General features: G+C 44.1%; 1 protein-coding gene across 7 annotated transcripts in view; it reads right to left on the reverse strand.

The window, feature by feature from the left end:
- Tlk (Tousled-like kinase) overlaps positions 1-17,230 on the reverse strand; it is a 45,489-nt gene that overhangs the window by 16,983 nt on the left and 11,276 nt on the right. The window contains exon 1 of one of the 7 annotated variants that reach the window (XM_066733260.1): positions 7,557-8,408. The exons of 5 other annotated variants lie outside the window; for them this stretch is intronic. In XM_066733260.1, the coding sequence (XP_066589357.1) occupies positions 7,557-7,631 (75 nt within the window). In that variant the 5' untranslated portion in view covers positions 7,632-8,408. Of the gene's footprint in view, positions 1-7,556; positions 8,409-17,230 lie in introns of those variants that run through there. One more of the 7 variants, XM_066733264.1, reaches the window with a different exon arrangement.

The raw sequence follows: 17,230 nt of genomic DNA on the forward strand, positions 1-17,230 counted from the left end.
TCGCAGCCTTACGATTGACCCAGTTTCGCGTAAGAGTCCGCAGAAATTTTGTGGACTCTCGTGTGCGGGGAGTCAAAAGCCAGTGGGAGGAAACGCAAAGGAGAGAAATTTGGCAACATCGCGGCGTGAACATTGACCGATTCGAGAGTGAAGCAGTGGGTTGTTTGGTGTTGTATCGCGACTCGTACTCTGCGCTCGGCTGGCTGATAATTATGCAGAGACGAACAGATAAGCTTGGTATTAAATTAGACGAGACTCTCGGTTAAAAGAAAACTTGGTTGAATTCTCCTTCCTCGCTGGTTATACGGATGCTATTTTTGCGTGTTGGTATAACAGCTTTGTTTGTACGCCGAGTCGTTCGTTCGTAATTACGGACATTGATGATTCTCGGCAGCTGTATGGTGGAGAATTCGTTGAACGACTGGGTGAATGAAAATTTTACGAGGGGCATTCGAGGAAGAAGCTCTAATAAAAGGAATGGAGAACTGTAAAAGGAAGCGCGCAGGGACTTTGAAAGAAGAATAGAAATGTGTGGATTTGGTAAGAAAAAAATAGGGAGGGAGGGGGGGGGGGGATCGCTTATGGGAAGTTTTGCCGATGCAAAGCGTCGATAGACCAGAGAGCACTGGGAGAGCGCGATGAAAATGCTTATTGTGAAAGTTACGCCATAACCACACGGACTACTAGTTTGCAGGTCAACGACACGCGATAACTCCTGACTACTAGAAGGCCGCCCCGCGGAGGAAACGTTTCCTGCGTGAAAACAGTGCAAACGTGTTAAACGGGACTCGAGAATCAATGCTATACTCTTTGCTTCATTTTGACGAACCATGCGAGTCTTGATCGATCTACCAAACATCCTCGGCTCCTTAAATCTACACTTTTATTTCTAATTAACTATAGCCAAGTAATTTAAAAATAATTATTAAAGCGTAATTTATATTTATTACGGATTTTCGTCGAAATTAATAGCGTCGCGTTAACAACACTGCTCTGCCAGCTGTTGGAGTGGATCAAAGAATATTCTAGCGCAACTATCACCATTTTAATGCACTATCCAATTAATATATAAACTGTTGCATTAATTAACGAGACAATTAGTATTTTTATAGCAAAATAGATAATTAATAATAAAGAATGGCTGGTTTTCGATTGCAAATTGAGAAATAATTCATCAGAGAATGATTGTGTGTTAAGAGCGAATGCGGGGGTAGTAGGGAATTAGTTTGTTAACTGATAATTACTTTGCGTAAAGCTTTGATCCTACGCAAGCCCTATTTCCACGGATAAATGCAGTTATAAGGGACATAGAGAGGGAGAGAGAGAGAGAGAGAGAGAGAGAGAGAGAGAACAAGACTATCTGCAGGCCTAAATTTCATTGTTCTGCATAAATACCGTTCGCTCAGAGTATCATAATACCGTCGTGGCTTATCGTGATTATTTCTCATTTTTGACGAGTCTTATACCAATCGAAGGAGGGATTCTCGATGGATCCACGTACGCGCCAGTTGAATTGTGCGCTATCTCTGATATCTGTTATCTATATCTTACGGGTTAAAATAGGATGAAGGAAAACTCGAGTCACGATGAAGAAATACTCGGGGAATCGACTGATCGATATGTCTGAGCACGTAAGCCAGTTGCATAATGGAAAAGTTGAAACATTTTCCGTTGCTTCGAAGGTGGTAGTGGAGAGACGTGCGTGTGGATAAAAAAGAGCGAAACGTCGAAATACGATCATATAAATAGAAGGCGTTTTTAGGAAGGAGGGGGAGGTGCGAGGGTATATAATCGCGAGAGATTCAAGGACGAGGACGGACCGAGTTTGGAGGGATGAGGGTCGGAAGCAAAGGGTAAAAAGGAAGGAAAAATCGATAAAGAGATGGCGATATGTAAAAAAGCGAGCAGTGGAGAGTGGCGATTGCGAATGCGGCTAAATTTCCTAGGCAAAGTGGCGCCGCCGGACGCGGTGGCTCCTAAGCTGGGTAAAACCGGAAATGCGTTGCTCCACCTGTCGATGCTGCGCTATTTGCCACGAGGAGACGCGAGCTCGTTCGGCTAGCCACACGAGTGCCGACGGAACGGCACGAATTTTTGCTCCACTCGAGAAAAGAGAGAAAAGCAAGCGGGGAAGAGCGCCAGGAGAGATCGTATCACGTGTTGTTGACCCGCAGACTGGTCCGTGCGGTTATGTCGTAACTTTTACAATGACCATTTTGCATCTATCCACTCGCGCGATCCAATCCTACGAAATTTCCCTCGCGATCAACCTGCGGAATTATCTCAACGAACAAACTGCATAAACTTTTCGAATATAGGAAGATGCTGCGCCAATGTCGAGCGATTTTTTTCAGCCAATCGCAGCGAATAAACGAACGCACCGTCCGGGAACCTTGCTAAATCATCCGGAAAATAAGTCGTTGGTCCAAATATAGCGATGGAGGATACTACACTTGGACACGCGAGTCGATTTTCCATCCGATCGCTAAAAGTCGAATCGATCGGTTCGACATCCTGATAGAGGAGATTCTACGCCAATGCGCGAGGCGAAGACAGGCTGAATTGATTACCGGTCGTGGTGGCGAGTCACAGATTTGATAGAAAATAGAATTTAGTAGACAGCGGAGGAGACGGGATGCTTCTTTTTTTGCATCGAGTGTCGCATAATGATCAGGGTGGGGCCGGTGAGGCATACCGACGTGAACGAACCAATCACTTAACGCAGGTATGTAGATCAGTAACGATCGAGAGAGCTCTAGTTCCTTTGCGTGGCACTAGATGGTCGAAGCTGTAACCGACCTTCCCCCGGCCGGTTAAAATGAAAAAAAACTGGTCGACCGAGCAACGATAGCTCCAAGCTTCTCTTTGACCAATTCCAGCTCGCTTTTATATAGCCGTTTTCCACCAGCTTCTCTATTCCAACAAGGCGCGCGCACAGTGTACCACTGGATTCCCTCTGCAAAATTATTCCACCAAACATTTTATCCCATCCTCTCCTTATCCAACCAACCGGACGATCATTCTCTCTTTCGTCGATGGATTTTCAAAGCGAACCAGTCGCTACACACTGGAACCTGAAAAACGATAAAGCTCTCAGTCATTTGCGCTACCATGTTTATACTTGCTCGTATCAACCACAGATAAGATAATCTGTACGAAAAGGAATGGTTCGGGACGTTTGTAAAATCAATGTCTTATCTGGTTTCTAGTCATTTTTGCGGTGTTACTCGGTATATTCGAGCATTGTTGTACGCGTTTTTCAGGAACGAGTCTCTTGCAGGCTTCGCGAGGATCGAAGAAGATGCAGAATTTAGTGGGGAGCAAGCAGCCGAATGGGAGAATGGCGACGGCCATGTTGGATGAATCGAAGCTGTGGTAAAGAATTCGTGGCTTTCCACGGTTTGCAGGCATAATTCTAAAACGAGTAATCTGATAGTACATTCTGAAACAGAGCGGGGGTCATTAGCACCGGGAGATACTTTCTTTGTCCTACTAAAGTCCGCGTGTATTCTCGTCGCTTTGGACTTCTCAACGATTGATGAACGAATCCTCGTCTATATTAAAAATAAACTCGTCGTTCTCGCGAATAAATTTATAAACCTGTTATTCTCATCTTCCGGAAGATCTGTCTCGCGTTGGAGATGATCCGAAGAATTTCTGAAACATGAGGAACTACTGTCCAATGAGAATTGTAAATGGGGTAAATTGGTCGCGTCAGGGTGGTTAATTGAATCATCGAGGCGGATCATGAAATGATCGACGGGGGAACGAAAGGGGTAGCGTTGAATTTTGTGTAAGTGCAGGGGTGGACTCCCAGGGGATGCAGAAGTGTTCAAACAGAATCTGCCAAAAGTCCTGTAAAGCCCTCCGAAAGCAGTAATTTTCCAGTGGGAGGGAAAAATTATTATTCTTGCAATAGTAATTGTACAATTTCGTGATAAACTCGAAGAACGTCTCGATCGCTCGGCAGAGTGTAGCGCGTGGATTTGTGGCGAGGCTGAAGAATTTTCGTTCTTCAGGAAGAAATGGGAGGGAAAAGAGAACGCTGGCTCGTATTTTCGGTGAATTCCGGAAGCGTTGTATCAGCAGTCGGCGAAAGAAGGATAGCAGGGCTGCAAAATCGGACGGTAATGCAGATTGCACGGCTCCCGTTATAGAGTTGCATTGTGCGTTGCATCTCCCCTGTGCCCTGCTTCCCGTTTTCTCCTTTATACTCTTCGCGCGCTCTATGCAACGAACCAAAGAGTCAAATTTTCCCCTTAAAAATTCTTTCTAAAACACATCCACACCTGCACAGCTTTATTCGAATATTCGCTCAAAAACACTGTTTACCGCTCTGACAAAATACAACAAACACACTCTGATAATGCGCAATGTTCACAGTACATCCTCGACATGTCCAACACGAACTTGTGGATATCTTCGGAGCGTTCTAAGGATGTTCCGAGGATATCTGTGCTCTCGGGGTAAGAAAGAAGGGAGTATCGTGTGGAATTTTGTCGTGGTTCTTTAATTGGTACTGAATGAAGAGCGAAGAGAGTGGGATCTCGAAATACCAGAATGGAGACTTGGCGGATTTACGCCTTCGAACGATATGCTCATCAGTCGAACTAAAAATAGTGCAGCAGCAAAACCGTCTCGCGTGTGTCGATTGAACGCAAAAAGGCGAGGATTATACGCCGAGTGGATGCATCGCGTGTTAAGCGGCCATCGTTGTATCGTGCTAACCACACAAAACTTCAGTCTCTGCAATGATATCGCGATATCTCTCCTTCGGAGAAATTCAATAACAAGCCTCGAGAGATACCACGGGAGCAAGTATATTGCTGCGGATCTAATTATTGCCATCGAAATTTATCTAATAAACTAATTACGTGCCCTTGTAATAATATAGGATCGATCATTCTTCTCTCAAACCTTGCACCAAAGCGCTCGACAATTTCTATCCCCAAAGAAATAGAAAATAACTTGATTACTCCATCGGAGAAATTCAGTGGCAAAATCATATTAATGAAGATACACTCGTGTTATCGATTCTAAGAAATTTGACTGATAAATTAATATTCCCTGACCGTACGATCGATCCCTCTTTAATAATTCGCAAAGGTATCGATCGTTGCCGTGTTTCTCAGATTGTTTACGTGGAAACGAGGGAGAAGCGATGGTTTAGGCATTGGAGAACAGCGCGGTGAAAATTCTAGCGGGTCTGGCTCGACTAGTGGAAAATGCAATTCACGTTCAGACAGCTCTCCTAATGTCGTCACAGCGAGCGAATTCTGTTACGCAAATATATCCACGTACTGCAACTGAATTACTTTTAGTCGCAGATTCTAAGTATATCACACGCCAGTTTAATCGATCCTGCCTCGCGAATATCAAAACACCGACGACCGATAAACTTGAACATTGAACGATCCTGCGTTTAGCCAGGGGGAAATCGTTGTTGGGTTCTTGATAAACATGAGTGGCGAGAGTTATTGGGAGGCGAGGAAGAGTCGAGGGGATGATTTTATTATGGTATTTAGAAGTGGCAGCTCGCAGGAACGTTCCGGGCAGCTTCCAGAGTCGGGAAGGAGCGTGCTTGGTTTCCAAGGTTGGTAGGTATGTATAAACCTTCCATACAATGCGCGTGGTACCCACTTACTATCGAAAGGATCAATACGGGGACATGCAGCAGGCTGCTCGCTTGTTACTTTAGCTTTACTTGTTTTGCTTGGCTAGGCGTTGGTGTTGGCGTTCACGAATCTCCTCTGCAAAGACTCTGGGTCACGCAGTCCATTCCTGCCAACTATACATTTTCTTTCCACTATGCAACGTTAATCCCTAAGACCGAATCTTATAAGTCCCTCCTGTATGAGAAAATTCTTCGATGCAAAGTCGATAGATCTCTTTAACTGGGTTAAACACAATAATGGCTTGGCTACGATGTATCAATTAAGTGGAATAAATATAGAAATTCTTGACACCTCGGAGCTTGAGAATACCGAGTGGATGATCATACGGACGGATGTGTGGATCGATTTGGGAGTTATGTAATCGAGTTGAGATTTGTCAAAGTGGAGGATTATGACGAGGAATAATAGTCTTTTGGCTGGTGTCGATCACAGTGGTTCCTCCATGGATCGGAAATATAAACGGGCATAATAAAGGAAGAGTGGAATTTGGTTCGAATCGAGTGTGGGAGAGATTTATCTTTTCGTAGGTGTATATTGCAACGTCATCGAATGGTATTAATTATAAACGCTTTTCCAGCACTCGCAGCGAATCGCCAGTCATTCCACGCGAAAGTGGAAGCCTTCGATCGCAGCTTGAATTTACTCCTTAAAGACTCCGATCAGACCCGTGCTTCGTTTTGACGTGTGCAACGTGCTAATAAAACTAATTATTATTAACCGTGCTACGTTGAATCCAGGATCTTTATCGAATCTCCGTTGGCCACTATTTCTTCCTCGTATCGTCGAGTCAGCGTGAACTCGGCGAAATGGACCGATCGAGTATCGAAATTGGATGAAATATAGAATGACGTAGTTTTGTTTGTTTTTTTTTTTTCAAGGATGAAGAGAAGACCATTGCTTCAGCGAATTGACAAAACTTTGGCGAAGAGTAAGGAAGGTGGTCCTGCAGGAAAATGATTGCAGATTTTGTATCGAGTATTGGAGCGGTGTACCGTCATTGTATTTGAGTTCGTCGTGTCCTTCACGATCCTTCCTTTCCCACCTCCTCGATCCACCACAATCGGAAGAGCTCGGTTTCGTTCGTGCGATCTCGACAAGCCAATGGAAACCTTCAGCTGCTATAACACATGTATCTGTTGCTGTGCACTTGCAGCAATATCGAGAATCAACAGAATTTTTGTTCCTCCTGCGAGGAGCTAATATAACTGTAAATTGCGAGGTTTGGCTAAGCCGTAATACGATTTAGGACAGGATCAATCATATGATTATTTAAAGCCAGAGGAGGGAGGGAGGGAGAGAGAGAGAGAGAGAGAGAGAGAGAGAGAATGGTAGAAGTAGCTGCTAGAGGAGAATCGAGTGGGCTTTGGCTGGTGTTTGCAGGTTGCCCTCTCCCCTCGGTGGTTCCCCCCAATCACGCTTTGCCTGGCGAAGGAGAGCTCGCGGCATCATCGCGTAGCGTTCGTGCGTTCTCGCCTGGCAGGCGAGACGAGACGAGACGCCCCGATTAGGCCGAGTTCGCACGAGTTCGCCACCGAACGCCGGAAGGAGCCAGGATCGTCGTCGAGTGGGGGACACACGAGCAGCAGCCACTTTGATAATCACACAACTTCTTTCTCCATACATGATACCAAAAAACAAGAAGAAAACCATACCAAATCGATCCACGTACATACGTGGTATAGTGCCAAGGACAAAGGGAACCAAACCCACTTACGGACTATAAACAAATATTTATTTGTGTTTGTGTGTGTGCACGTACTTGGTGAAGGGCGAGTGTCAGTTTGTTTACACTGTTCATTCGTAGCAAAGAGATAGATATAATCATGGATAAAGAAAAAAATTTTTCGGGTGAGGGTGAAGAAAAGTGTTGTCCGGTCGTACCTGATCAACGCTGAAGACGAAATTTCCCGACGTTGGCATGCATGGCCGAGGTGAGAAGAGAGTAATGGAGCACATCTATGGGAATGAACGGCATGGATTTGGTGGAACTATCGAGAGTCTCACGGAATGCGGGGGAAGCACGGATCAGTGAGATCAGCGAGAACGCAACGCACGTGCACTGTGCATAATGACCTCGAAAGTACTGTCGTGCCTGTGTGCGGTGACGCTTGGTTAAGACCCAGAAGAGCAGAGCAGAGAGAGAGACAGATTGAAGGGAAGGGGGAGGGGGGACGCAGAGGGCGCGGGCGATGAGAGTCCACGGCAAGTCGATTTAGCTGCAGTTTCGTTATACTTCGAGGTCAGCCGTGAAATTCACTTTCGCATTCTACTCCACTGTGTGTCCTCCCCTTTCCTCTCCGCCCCCCCTCTCTCTCTCTCTTCCTTCCCTCATCCACCTATTGTATTCACCAGCCTTTTTCGGAACTTCCACCTAACCGTCCTTGCCATTATAATTGCCTACCTGAAAAACCAACCGACTCTAGTCTTAATTACGCTCGTGACATTTTCCATCCTCAAAACTCCCACACCGCTGCACGGGCCTCTGAAAAATGTTCAAAACAACCAGCGAGACTTTAAAGCGTACTCGAGAGTAAAGCACGAATTGATATTAATCGAGTGACAATGGGATTGATTGCGTTAATTGTTAAATTGACAAATGCTTTTTCCATTGAATAATTTCAGGAGAGCAAGAGCAGAGCGCGATACGCACTTCCCGAGACGAAAGGTGCGAGTGAAAACCGATGGAACGCGCGAGGCGAACGAGGGAAGCCTGTCTGAACGAGCATGAACTGGCATGGAGTGGTTAGGTTATAGGGAGAGGGTTAGGTGGGGGGGGGGGGGGGATCCGAGCACGCGGCGGCACGACTCCTGGTGGAGAGGTGGGGGCATCGCTGACAGAGCTTGCGCCACGAAAACGCAAAGAGAAGGAAACGAGGAAGATGGTGAAGTCACAATTCCAACTGACCGATTATTAAGGAGCGATACAGAGCTCTGACGCGAAGAAAATTACAAATTCTTTCAAACGAAGATACTGCGGTTGGAAATAATCAAAGGGAATTATGCTCTTTCGAGACTTTGGTAAACAAATAAGAGACAATCTAATTGAAGGGAGACAAAGAGAGGAAAGAATATAATCCTTTTTTTCTCGTGCCTTCCGTTGACAAACAAATATTTCTCTCCTCTGTGCAACGCTTATGAATAACACAAGAGTTTCGTCCGTATGCACCTCACCGATTCCTGAACGCGTGGCGACGACGTCCTTTTCCTTCCTCGCCATTATCAATCCCCTTGATACTCCTTATCGCCCAAATTCCTACTTTGCCGACTCACTCTACATACGATGAATTCCTACCCGTTTTACCTACCGATCATCCATTTTACATCTATTCTAGTCTTCTAATTTTAATTAATCGCACTTGCGAAGATTACAGCCGACGCTAGAATTTTCGTTCCACGTGCAGTAATTAAGAGTTTTAATTATTTTTAAGCAACATTTGTACATAGGCCTTAAATAAGAGAATGCATATTTAATAAAAACTTTCTATACGCTTATGATATACGAATGGATTTTTCTCGTAGCTAAGTGTGTGCGACACCATAACGCCACGAACGCCTCGCTCGCGACCGTTACTTTTCGTCTTGGACCATCGAACGTCACGAATTCCTTCCGACGAACGTGACGCAGGACTGATATCATCCTCTCCGGTAGTTGAACGAAAATGGCAAAAGTGAGAAAAGCCTCGGCCATCGATTTTCCCCCCTAAGAAACAGGCGCAGATCGGAGATAACGAAATCAATAAACGTCGTGCAACGAATTAAAGCATAAACCGCCACACCGAGTGCCGTTAATACTAAATTACAATAGGAAGGAATAAAAAATAAACGAACAAACATCTGTGTGAATTCTAGAGCTGCGACCTTGAAAGGTGAGAAAATGATTGCGTAATTCTTTGAGAAGATTGGAGAAAATATAGTTGAAATAATTATCGTTGAATAACAAGCCTAATAAGAGTGTAGAGTGGTAAAAATTATATTTCGAGAAAAGGACGAGGTTGGATGGTGGAACCTGAAAGGTGGAGGTTGGACTGAAGAGGTGAAGGGGTAGTAAGGAAAGGGGATGAAGGGGGTGTTATTGCGTAGTGGTGTGGTTAAGCGTATTGATCCCAATCACTATGATATGCTCAGCTTTTGCCACTACCACTTTTACCCTCACCCTTCCCCGTGCCCCTCCGAAAAGATCTTCCTATAATTCACTATATATATAGTCAAGAAAATAAATTTCTACCTTAAATCGCCTCGTTCGCACAAACTTTAGTAACGAAATCTTGTGTCGGTTTGCATCATTGGTACGACCTATCAAAATATGCAAACTTTCACTACCATCATGTAGCAAAGTAAAATGGCCAGTTTTCTGTAAATTCGAGTTTAAAAAAATAACTGATGAACTTTTTGATAATATATACCACAGTTATGAAAAAGTTTATTCATCGAATCCATCGACTATCGCATTTGCAGTATAAAAGCTTTTAAAATGATTTGAGAATATTCTTGGCTAGAAAGGTGTGCGAAAGGTTTTCCGGTGGATTTTGGAGGATGGAAGGGAAAAGTTGCGGAAGGGTTTTGTCACTTTTGCACATGCGCCGCTGTTTAAAGTGGCCAGCCAGCGGTAGGATATCCAGGGACGCGTCCCCACCCCCTTCAGCGAGTGCATTAAAGGGGTTTACGCAATGCACCTTGTCTATCGTGCAAATTTCGACCTACGGAGTGAAAGGTAAATTTCCTATCGATCGCAATCTGATCGAGTACGCTGCAGCGATAAATGAATTTTTTCTCTCTCGTCCCCCCGTAGACCTGGCTGCGCACTCTAGTTCTATTACACCGACCAAGTTGAATTAGAAACTAGCGTAAGCTTGTTTTCGTGGTTGGATAAAAAATATCGAGATTTCTGCACCGCGCTGCGAAAAATAATTCTGTGTAGAAAATTATCGAAGCAACGAATTGGAAGAGGCGAATGAGTTTGACGGAGAAAAATGAAGGAGAAATAATGGAATGGGAAAGTAATTGTATTAGAGGGGATTGGCGAGGATTATAAATCGGCGGATGCAAAGCGTATAACGGATAGCGTAGGCTTAAGCACGTAGACACCTGTTCGGGTAGGTGAAAGGTGGAAGGTGGAGTATGGGAGAGAACGGGGCCCGTTGCGATCTTAATCCGGCACTGAGTGCCCCGATATCCCGAGGATTTCAGCGTACACTCGAAATTAGACGAGAGCCACTGAGAGTTGAGTGATCCCTGCCCACTGTTGCCAGATCATGCCAGGCCTGTGAATCAGTGACAAGCAACTATCAACTATCCACCTCCACCTTGTGCTCGCTTCACTTTCCAGCTTTCTTCCAAACCTCTTACCTAAGCGTGCCTCGACTAGAAAATTTCAATTTTAGCTCATCCACTTCTCGCTGCAGAACTACCACGACAATATCTCGTGAACATTTCAGTAGCCAATATTACGAAGGAACGAGAGAGAAGAATCGAAACGCGACTCCTCGCTGTTAGAGAAACTTGTACTTGGCATATTTAACACTATCTTATCATCACGCTAAGAGAGCCTGTCTTCTCGTGTAATCATTGACGTTTCGCGTAGAAGAAATGATCAAAGACTAAATATAAAGCAGAGGGACAGGAGATAACGTGTCGTGTGGAGGCTTTGAAATATTCAGCTGGCATGTTTTGCACACTTATTATGGAAATTGATTTCGATCAGAGATTTTTGCTGTGATGTACATCAAGGATGCATCTTATTTTATCAGCATAACATTGGAAATATAGCGCAAGTAAGATTTCTCCATCGTTGGACGAATCCGGATGGTAGGATACGAGGTTCCTGAAAAAGACTTCCGGTTGGTCTCTGCGTGGATGCACCAAAGACGCCATATTGTTGCCAGATGCATTCACCCGAAAGCATCCAACTACTATCGTTATCAGTTTAAAAACAGTAGCACCACTGATAATAATCATTGGCGTTTTTTGCAGAAGGAACGATCAAAGACTAAATACCAACCAAGAGAACAGAAGGTATTCAATCCACACGTTTGCATACTTATTATGGAAATTGATTTCGATCAGAGATTTTTGCTGTGATGTACATCGAGAATGCATCTTATTTTATCAGCGTAACAGTGGACGTACATCGAAAGTAAGATTTATCGAACATTGCATCAATCCTGATGGTAATATACAAGGTTCCTGAAAAAAGACTTCCGGTTGGTCTCTGTGGATGCACCAAAGGCGCCATTTTGTTGCAAGAACGCATTCGTCCAAAGACATACTACTACCAGTCTAAAACCAGTAACAACACCGATAATAATCATTGACACATTTCTCATTGAAGAAATGATCAAAGACCAAATACAAACAAAAAGAACAGGAGACAACATTTCGAATTCTTTGAAACATCAAATTCACACGTTTGCATACTCGTTATGGACATTGATTTGGATAAGAGATGTTCACAAGGGCGTAAATCGAGGAAGCATCTCGTTTTATCAACATAACAGAGGAAATACATCGGAAGTAAGATTTGTCTTTCATTGGACGAATCCAGGTGGTATTATACGAGGTTCGAGAAGACTTCCAGTTGGTTTCTCCGGGTGCACCGCAGACGCCATATTGTTGCTAGACGCATTCGCCTGAAGACATCCACCACTACTATCGCTAGCAGTGTAATAACAGTAGCACCACCGATACTAATACTACCACTGGTGGTGCTACAACCACTACCACATCCTCCACCAAGCAGTCTGGCGTACTGACTCTAGATGCTGACTTTATATCCATTAAGGTCCGGGGATCGATAGTGGGTACCTTCCATGTACACGTTGCGCTTACTAAATGCCGCTGTGTTATATGCGCTACCACCCAAGTCCCGTTCACACTCCAGCTCCGCCTTTGCGTTCGTCCAACTCCACCCTGTGACTCGCCCTCGTCCAACTCTTCGCATTTATTAAACAGCCCCAACATCCCGAGTTCACGAGCAGACACTTCCGGAATGCTCTTGCGACGTCCGTAGATTCGCGGAAAAACACGAGCCTTAGAGAGGGCTTCAAGGTAGCTAGATTTTGACTCTGCAGTTGCCAACGACGAGAACGAAAGGATGTATCGTGTAAAGGGTGCTTTTTCACGCCCAGGTGGATGGGAGAGTTCTCGTATAGTCGAGATATGCGAGTTAAGCGATAGTTGGCATTTTATCTAGCTACTTGGCCATCTTACGAGACCATAAGTTACCGAAGAGTCTTTTGCCACACGAGAGAGAGAGAGAGAGAGAGAGACTGGCGTGTTTACCAGATGAGAGATTAGCTCTCGCGCGCCGGAGAGAACGAGAATACGGATATACATATACACACGACGATCAAGCTGAATCACAGTCATCTCGGAACGTTCATCGCCCGCAACGCGATGGATAATGACGTCACTTGGCTAGCTGCTTCTGTTTTACCGGTCGATGACGTCACAGAGTCTATACAAAAACCCACGGAAATTTCCAACAACAGTGGTCTCTTCGACTTTAATCCAATCTACGAATTCCACCAGAAATTTATTTAGGGTTTCAGGGCGCTAACTACGCGAACCACCGCCCTTGATCTCATTTGCCACTTTGGAAGTAACTTTTAAGCTGCAAATTACGGTGCTCCAAGTACATGGGAAGGGTTTCATCCAATTTATCTACTAACGTGATTTTCGGATAGCATCAGTCGAATGAATAACTAGTGGCTGTTAATGTGCCACGAGCTGCATTGGTTTTTGCTTAATAAAGCGTGCGTGCATCTCCCACCCGACGTCATAAACCCACGGTGGACAGCAATAAACGTGGCAGGGAGCTGTAATTTCGGCCATCCCCGGACGACTCATTAGTGTTATCAACTCCTCTATCCCACTTTGCTCAACCGATGACGTTCAATCGTCTCCAATTTGTCGTCTTATAATAATCAGGAACTGCCCTTCGATGACTGCCCTACTGGCAACAATGACAAAGTCCGAGAAACTTTCCAAACGATCGCTAAACTGTTCTTCTTCTTGTTTTTGGAGATGCGAGTGAGAAAATTCTAAACGTTCGTCGAGGTATGCGTGGATTTTCAGAAGCTTCTCGTTGGCTCTGGAATGGACGTAATCGACGAGAAAGTGTACGTGTGTGTGTGTGTGTGTGTGTGTGTGTGTGTGTGGGAGAGAAATCTGGAGAAGGGTCTGTAACGCTGAAGGGGTAGTAAGGGGGAGGGGGTTGCTCGTTGGCTCCTCCGGATCGATCCCTGGAGGATGTGGGAGAATGGGAGAGGAGAGGACAAAGCTGGAGTGAGAGGCTAGGTGCATGGAAAAAGAGAGCAAGCGGTGAAGAGGGGGAGGTTGAGGGATGTGAAAAGCGAGTGAAGTGGAAAGGGTCATGAATAGATAGAGAAAAGAAGCGGATACCGACAGAGGGAGCTGGATGCGGAAAATGCAAGGACACGAGAGCGATAGGGTGAAAGTAAAATGTAAAATACAAGGATGCGACGTGGACTAAATAAAGAAGATGAGGAAGGACAGTGGTATGTGGAAGATCTGGAGGAAAGGAACAAGGAGTTTCTCGATTGTGAATGAGAAAGTAAATAATGGATGGAGGAGCGAGATGGAAAAAGCAAACGCTTGCGGTGGGGGGACCGCATAAAAAGGGAGGGGGGAGGAGAAAGGGTAGAAAGTGATGAGAGGACAGTGCGAGAGGGGATTGAGCCAGATGAGGGAGGAACTCACCGAGAAAATAACTAATGGCCGAGGATCCAGTAAAGCCTGAGCTGGAAGGGGGTTGCAGCGGTTAGGGGTTGCAAGGGGGCTGGCTTGGTTAAGGGTGAGAATATTGGGCCAGGAACAGACAAGCTGGCCGCACTGGGATACCCGTGTATATATATAAACAGAGATACTCCAAAATTTACTTGCTAACTACTCGCCTTGCGTTCAAATGCAATTATCCCTTCGCCAATTTTCTTCCTATAAATATATGCTGTGTAAATCATTAACTTTACATTTCCAAGTTAGTTTCAAGCCCTTTCATTTTTACTGGCGAAATCTTCGGAGTTTCCGGTTGAATGTCCAACGAATTTGGTGGTTCCTGGTTTAAACCGGAAGTCGCGAAAGGTTCGTAAGGTTTTACGGGACGTTTAACGCTGAAATGCGAGCTACCAGACTGGCACACTCCACTGTATATCTTGAATTGTTTGTAGATATGACACGTTATCATAACCAAGTTTACCAACCTCTTACCAACTCGATCATACACCACTAGAGTTAATTATCTCAAAGTACAAATTCAATCAAATCCACCAGGCTCATCCATCCTAAACTCATTTTTAACTGTTCGATAAAAATCCATTCGTCATCGGAATTTATCTCTGATTATTTTTCCACCTTCGAACACTCCTTTACTCGCTTCTGCTTTCTATATATTAGCGATGAATGGTTTATTAAAATCATTATATAGTTTTAAGTGGATTTACAACGAAGAACGAAATACCAAAGAAGAAAGTTTGGTCGTTAATTATTATTTTCCAAGGACATAGAAAAACAAAACTGAGGAAGTACGAAGAAAAAAGTTATTCCTACAATTTTGTTACTCCAGTCCAGAAAACTTGTGAGTCAGAATTGGTGAGCTTGTAAAACGTAGTCGATGGATAATTAGAATTTGCACCAGGTCTGCGCACGAAATCGCATATGAAAATGTGAATCCCTGCAAAACGTAGAAAAAATGCAATTGAATAATATTGTTCAATTTGAAGAAGAATTTCGTAGGATTTTTTGGGAGAGCACTCTGTGGAAGAGACAGAGTGTGCAAAACGTGCAGTTATCTCTGGCATACCTGATGAGGATGAGAACCATGAGAACACTGGGAAGAGTGGACTTGGTCGTTGGGTGCTCAGTCGATACGTATTCATACACGAAACGAGCACTTACAACGTTTCCAGAGCCACTAATGCTGCCTTCACTCCCCCCTCCCTTCACGAATTCTATCCTCCGACTAAAGCGACAGCTCTGCACACCATAAAAACTCGCCCGAAGCTTCATTCCACGCCACTGGCGAGTACCAACTCCTCCTCCATTAAAGAAACTTCTGCAGGAAAAATAATTTGGAATTCTTACGAGAAAAGCTGTAATCCTTAAGGAGGAAAATTCAGTTTTCTTTGGACAGTGTAATTTTCTATTTATAGTAAAGAGGACTTTAATATTACACTGGAATATTATTGCACGGATGAATTTACACAGATACATGGTAGAGTACGTGGCTCATTCCTTATTTTTACCCGGCCCTGGCCGTTATTCAGTCGACCTTCAATTGTGTCGCGCACACAGGAAAGCACTTGTCATCGACGAATCGACATCGAGACTCGCCACACCACTCGTGAGAGAGATTTTGCGATCCCTTTTTGAAATCTTTAGCAAAATCTGCGATTCGACTTTGAAAAACTGGAATAGCGATAAACCTGGTTTTATTTGAAGTTACAAATGGGATCATACCCTGATCGATCAAAGTATTTTGTAATTTTTTAAATATTTCCTCTTTATAATTGATCATAAAAAGAAGATGTAAGATATGGGACTACTTTTCAGATGATGAAGAAGATTCGAGGGAACAACGATATGAAAAAATCTGTACATAGATCCAAAGGAATAAGTTTGTGGATTCTTGGTGCATTCATCAATTTCTATCGATAGTTTTCGTCGAAACGTTCAGTTATTACGTGCTTCACGCACACAATGCCGCGTACCTCATTAACACTCCCGTTAACAGCACCTGCCATGACGTTTCTTGCTCTCAGTGTCAGCAATGCTAATCTTCCTCGATATGCGTTTCCCATCAAACAACCACCACCATCTATTAATTCATTCGTCTCTCCACTCGTCTATTCATTATAGATCATCACATTTTATTCCCTGACTCCTCATTTCCTTATTCCAAGCCAATTTCAAGCCTGTGATTTTTCAAGTTTTCTCCTCCACCATTTCTTCATCGAGCCATCGATATTTCTCATTTTCCCTAATTAAATTTCAACCTCTCGACCGATTCTTCGTCCACGAGCAGCGGGGACTAGAGATCTTTCGAGCAACTCGTTAAAAATTTGACTCTCTTCGAGAATTAGACTGCGGAATGTTTTCTTCTTCTATTTATTACCATTCTTCGTCCAAAGATAGAGGAGCGAAGGAGCGTCCATAGAAGACACGCGTGTGATGCGATAAGTGGAAAATTTGCGGTCTAAATCCCAATCGAAATGTTCGTTTTTACCAAATTCGTTCAACGATCTCGTTAGAGGAACAAAACCCCTGCGGTTTTCTCTCGTCGCATCGAGAGACGTTAATTAAAATATTGATTGTGTATTGCAACGATGAACGAGAGGTTTTTCGTTCAATTAATTTATTTTGTCGAGCTAAATGAAGAAAGAAAGACACTGGTCGCGCCATCTCTCGTCGATCACTCACGCTCCTTGAAAACTTGCAGATGTAAGCAATATCGTCAAACGCGCTGCTTACTGCTTTGAGGAGCATTAGGAAATACTACCAAATTCGAATATCTTGACTACAATTTTTTTCAGGATTCTAAC

This window comes from Prorops nasuta, unplaced genomic scaffold, assembly GCF_024137725.1.
Source record: "Prorops nasuta isolate Cenicafe-Biocafe unplaced genomic scaffold, Cenicafe_Pnas_1.2 PNAS00010, whole genome shotgun sequence".
Classification (NCBI taxonomy): Eukaryota; Metazoa; Arthropoda; class Insecta; order Hymenoptera; family Bethylidae; genus Prorops; species Prorops nasuta.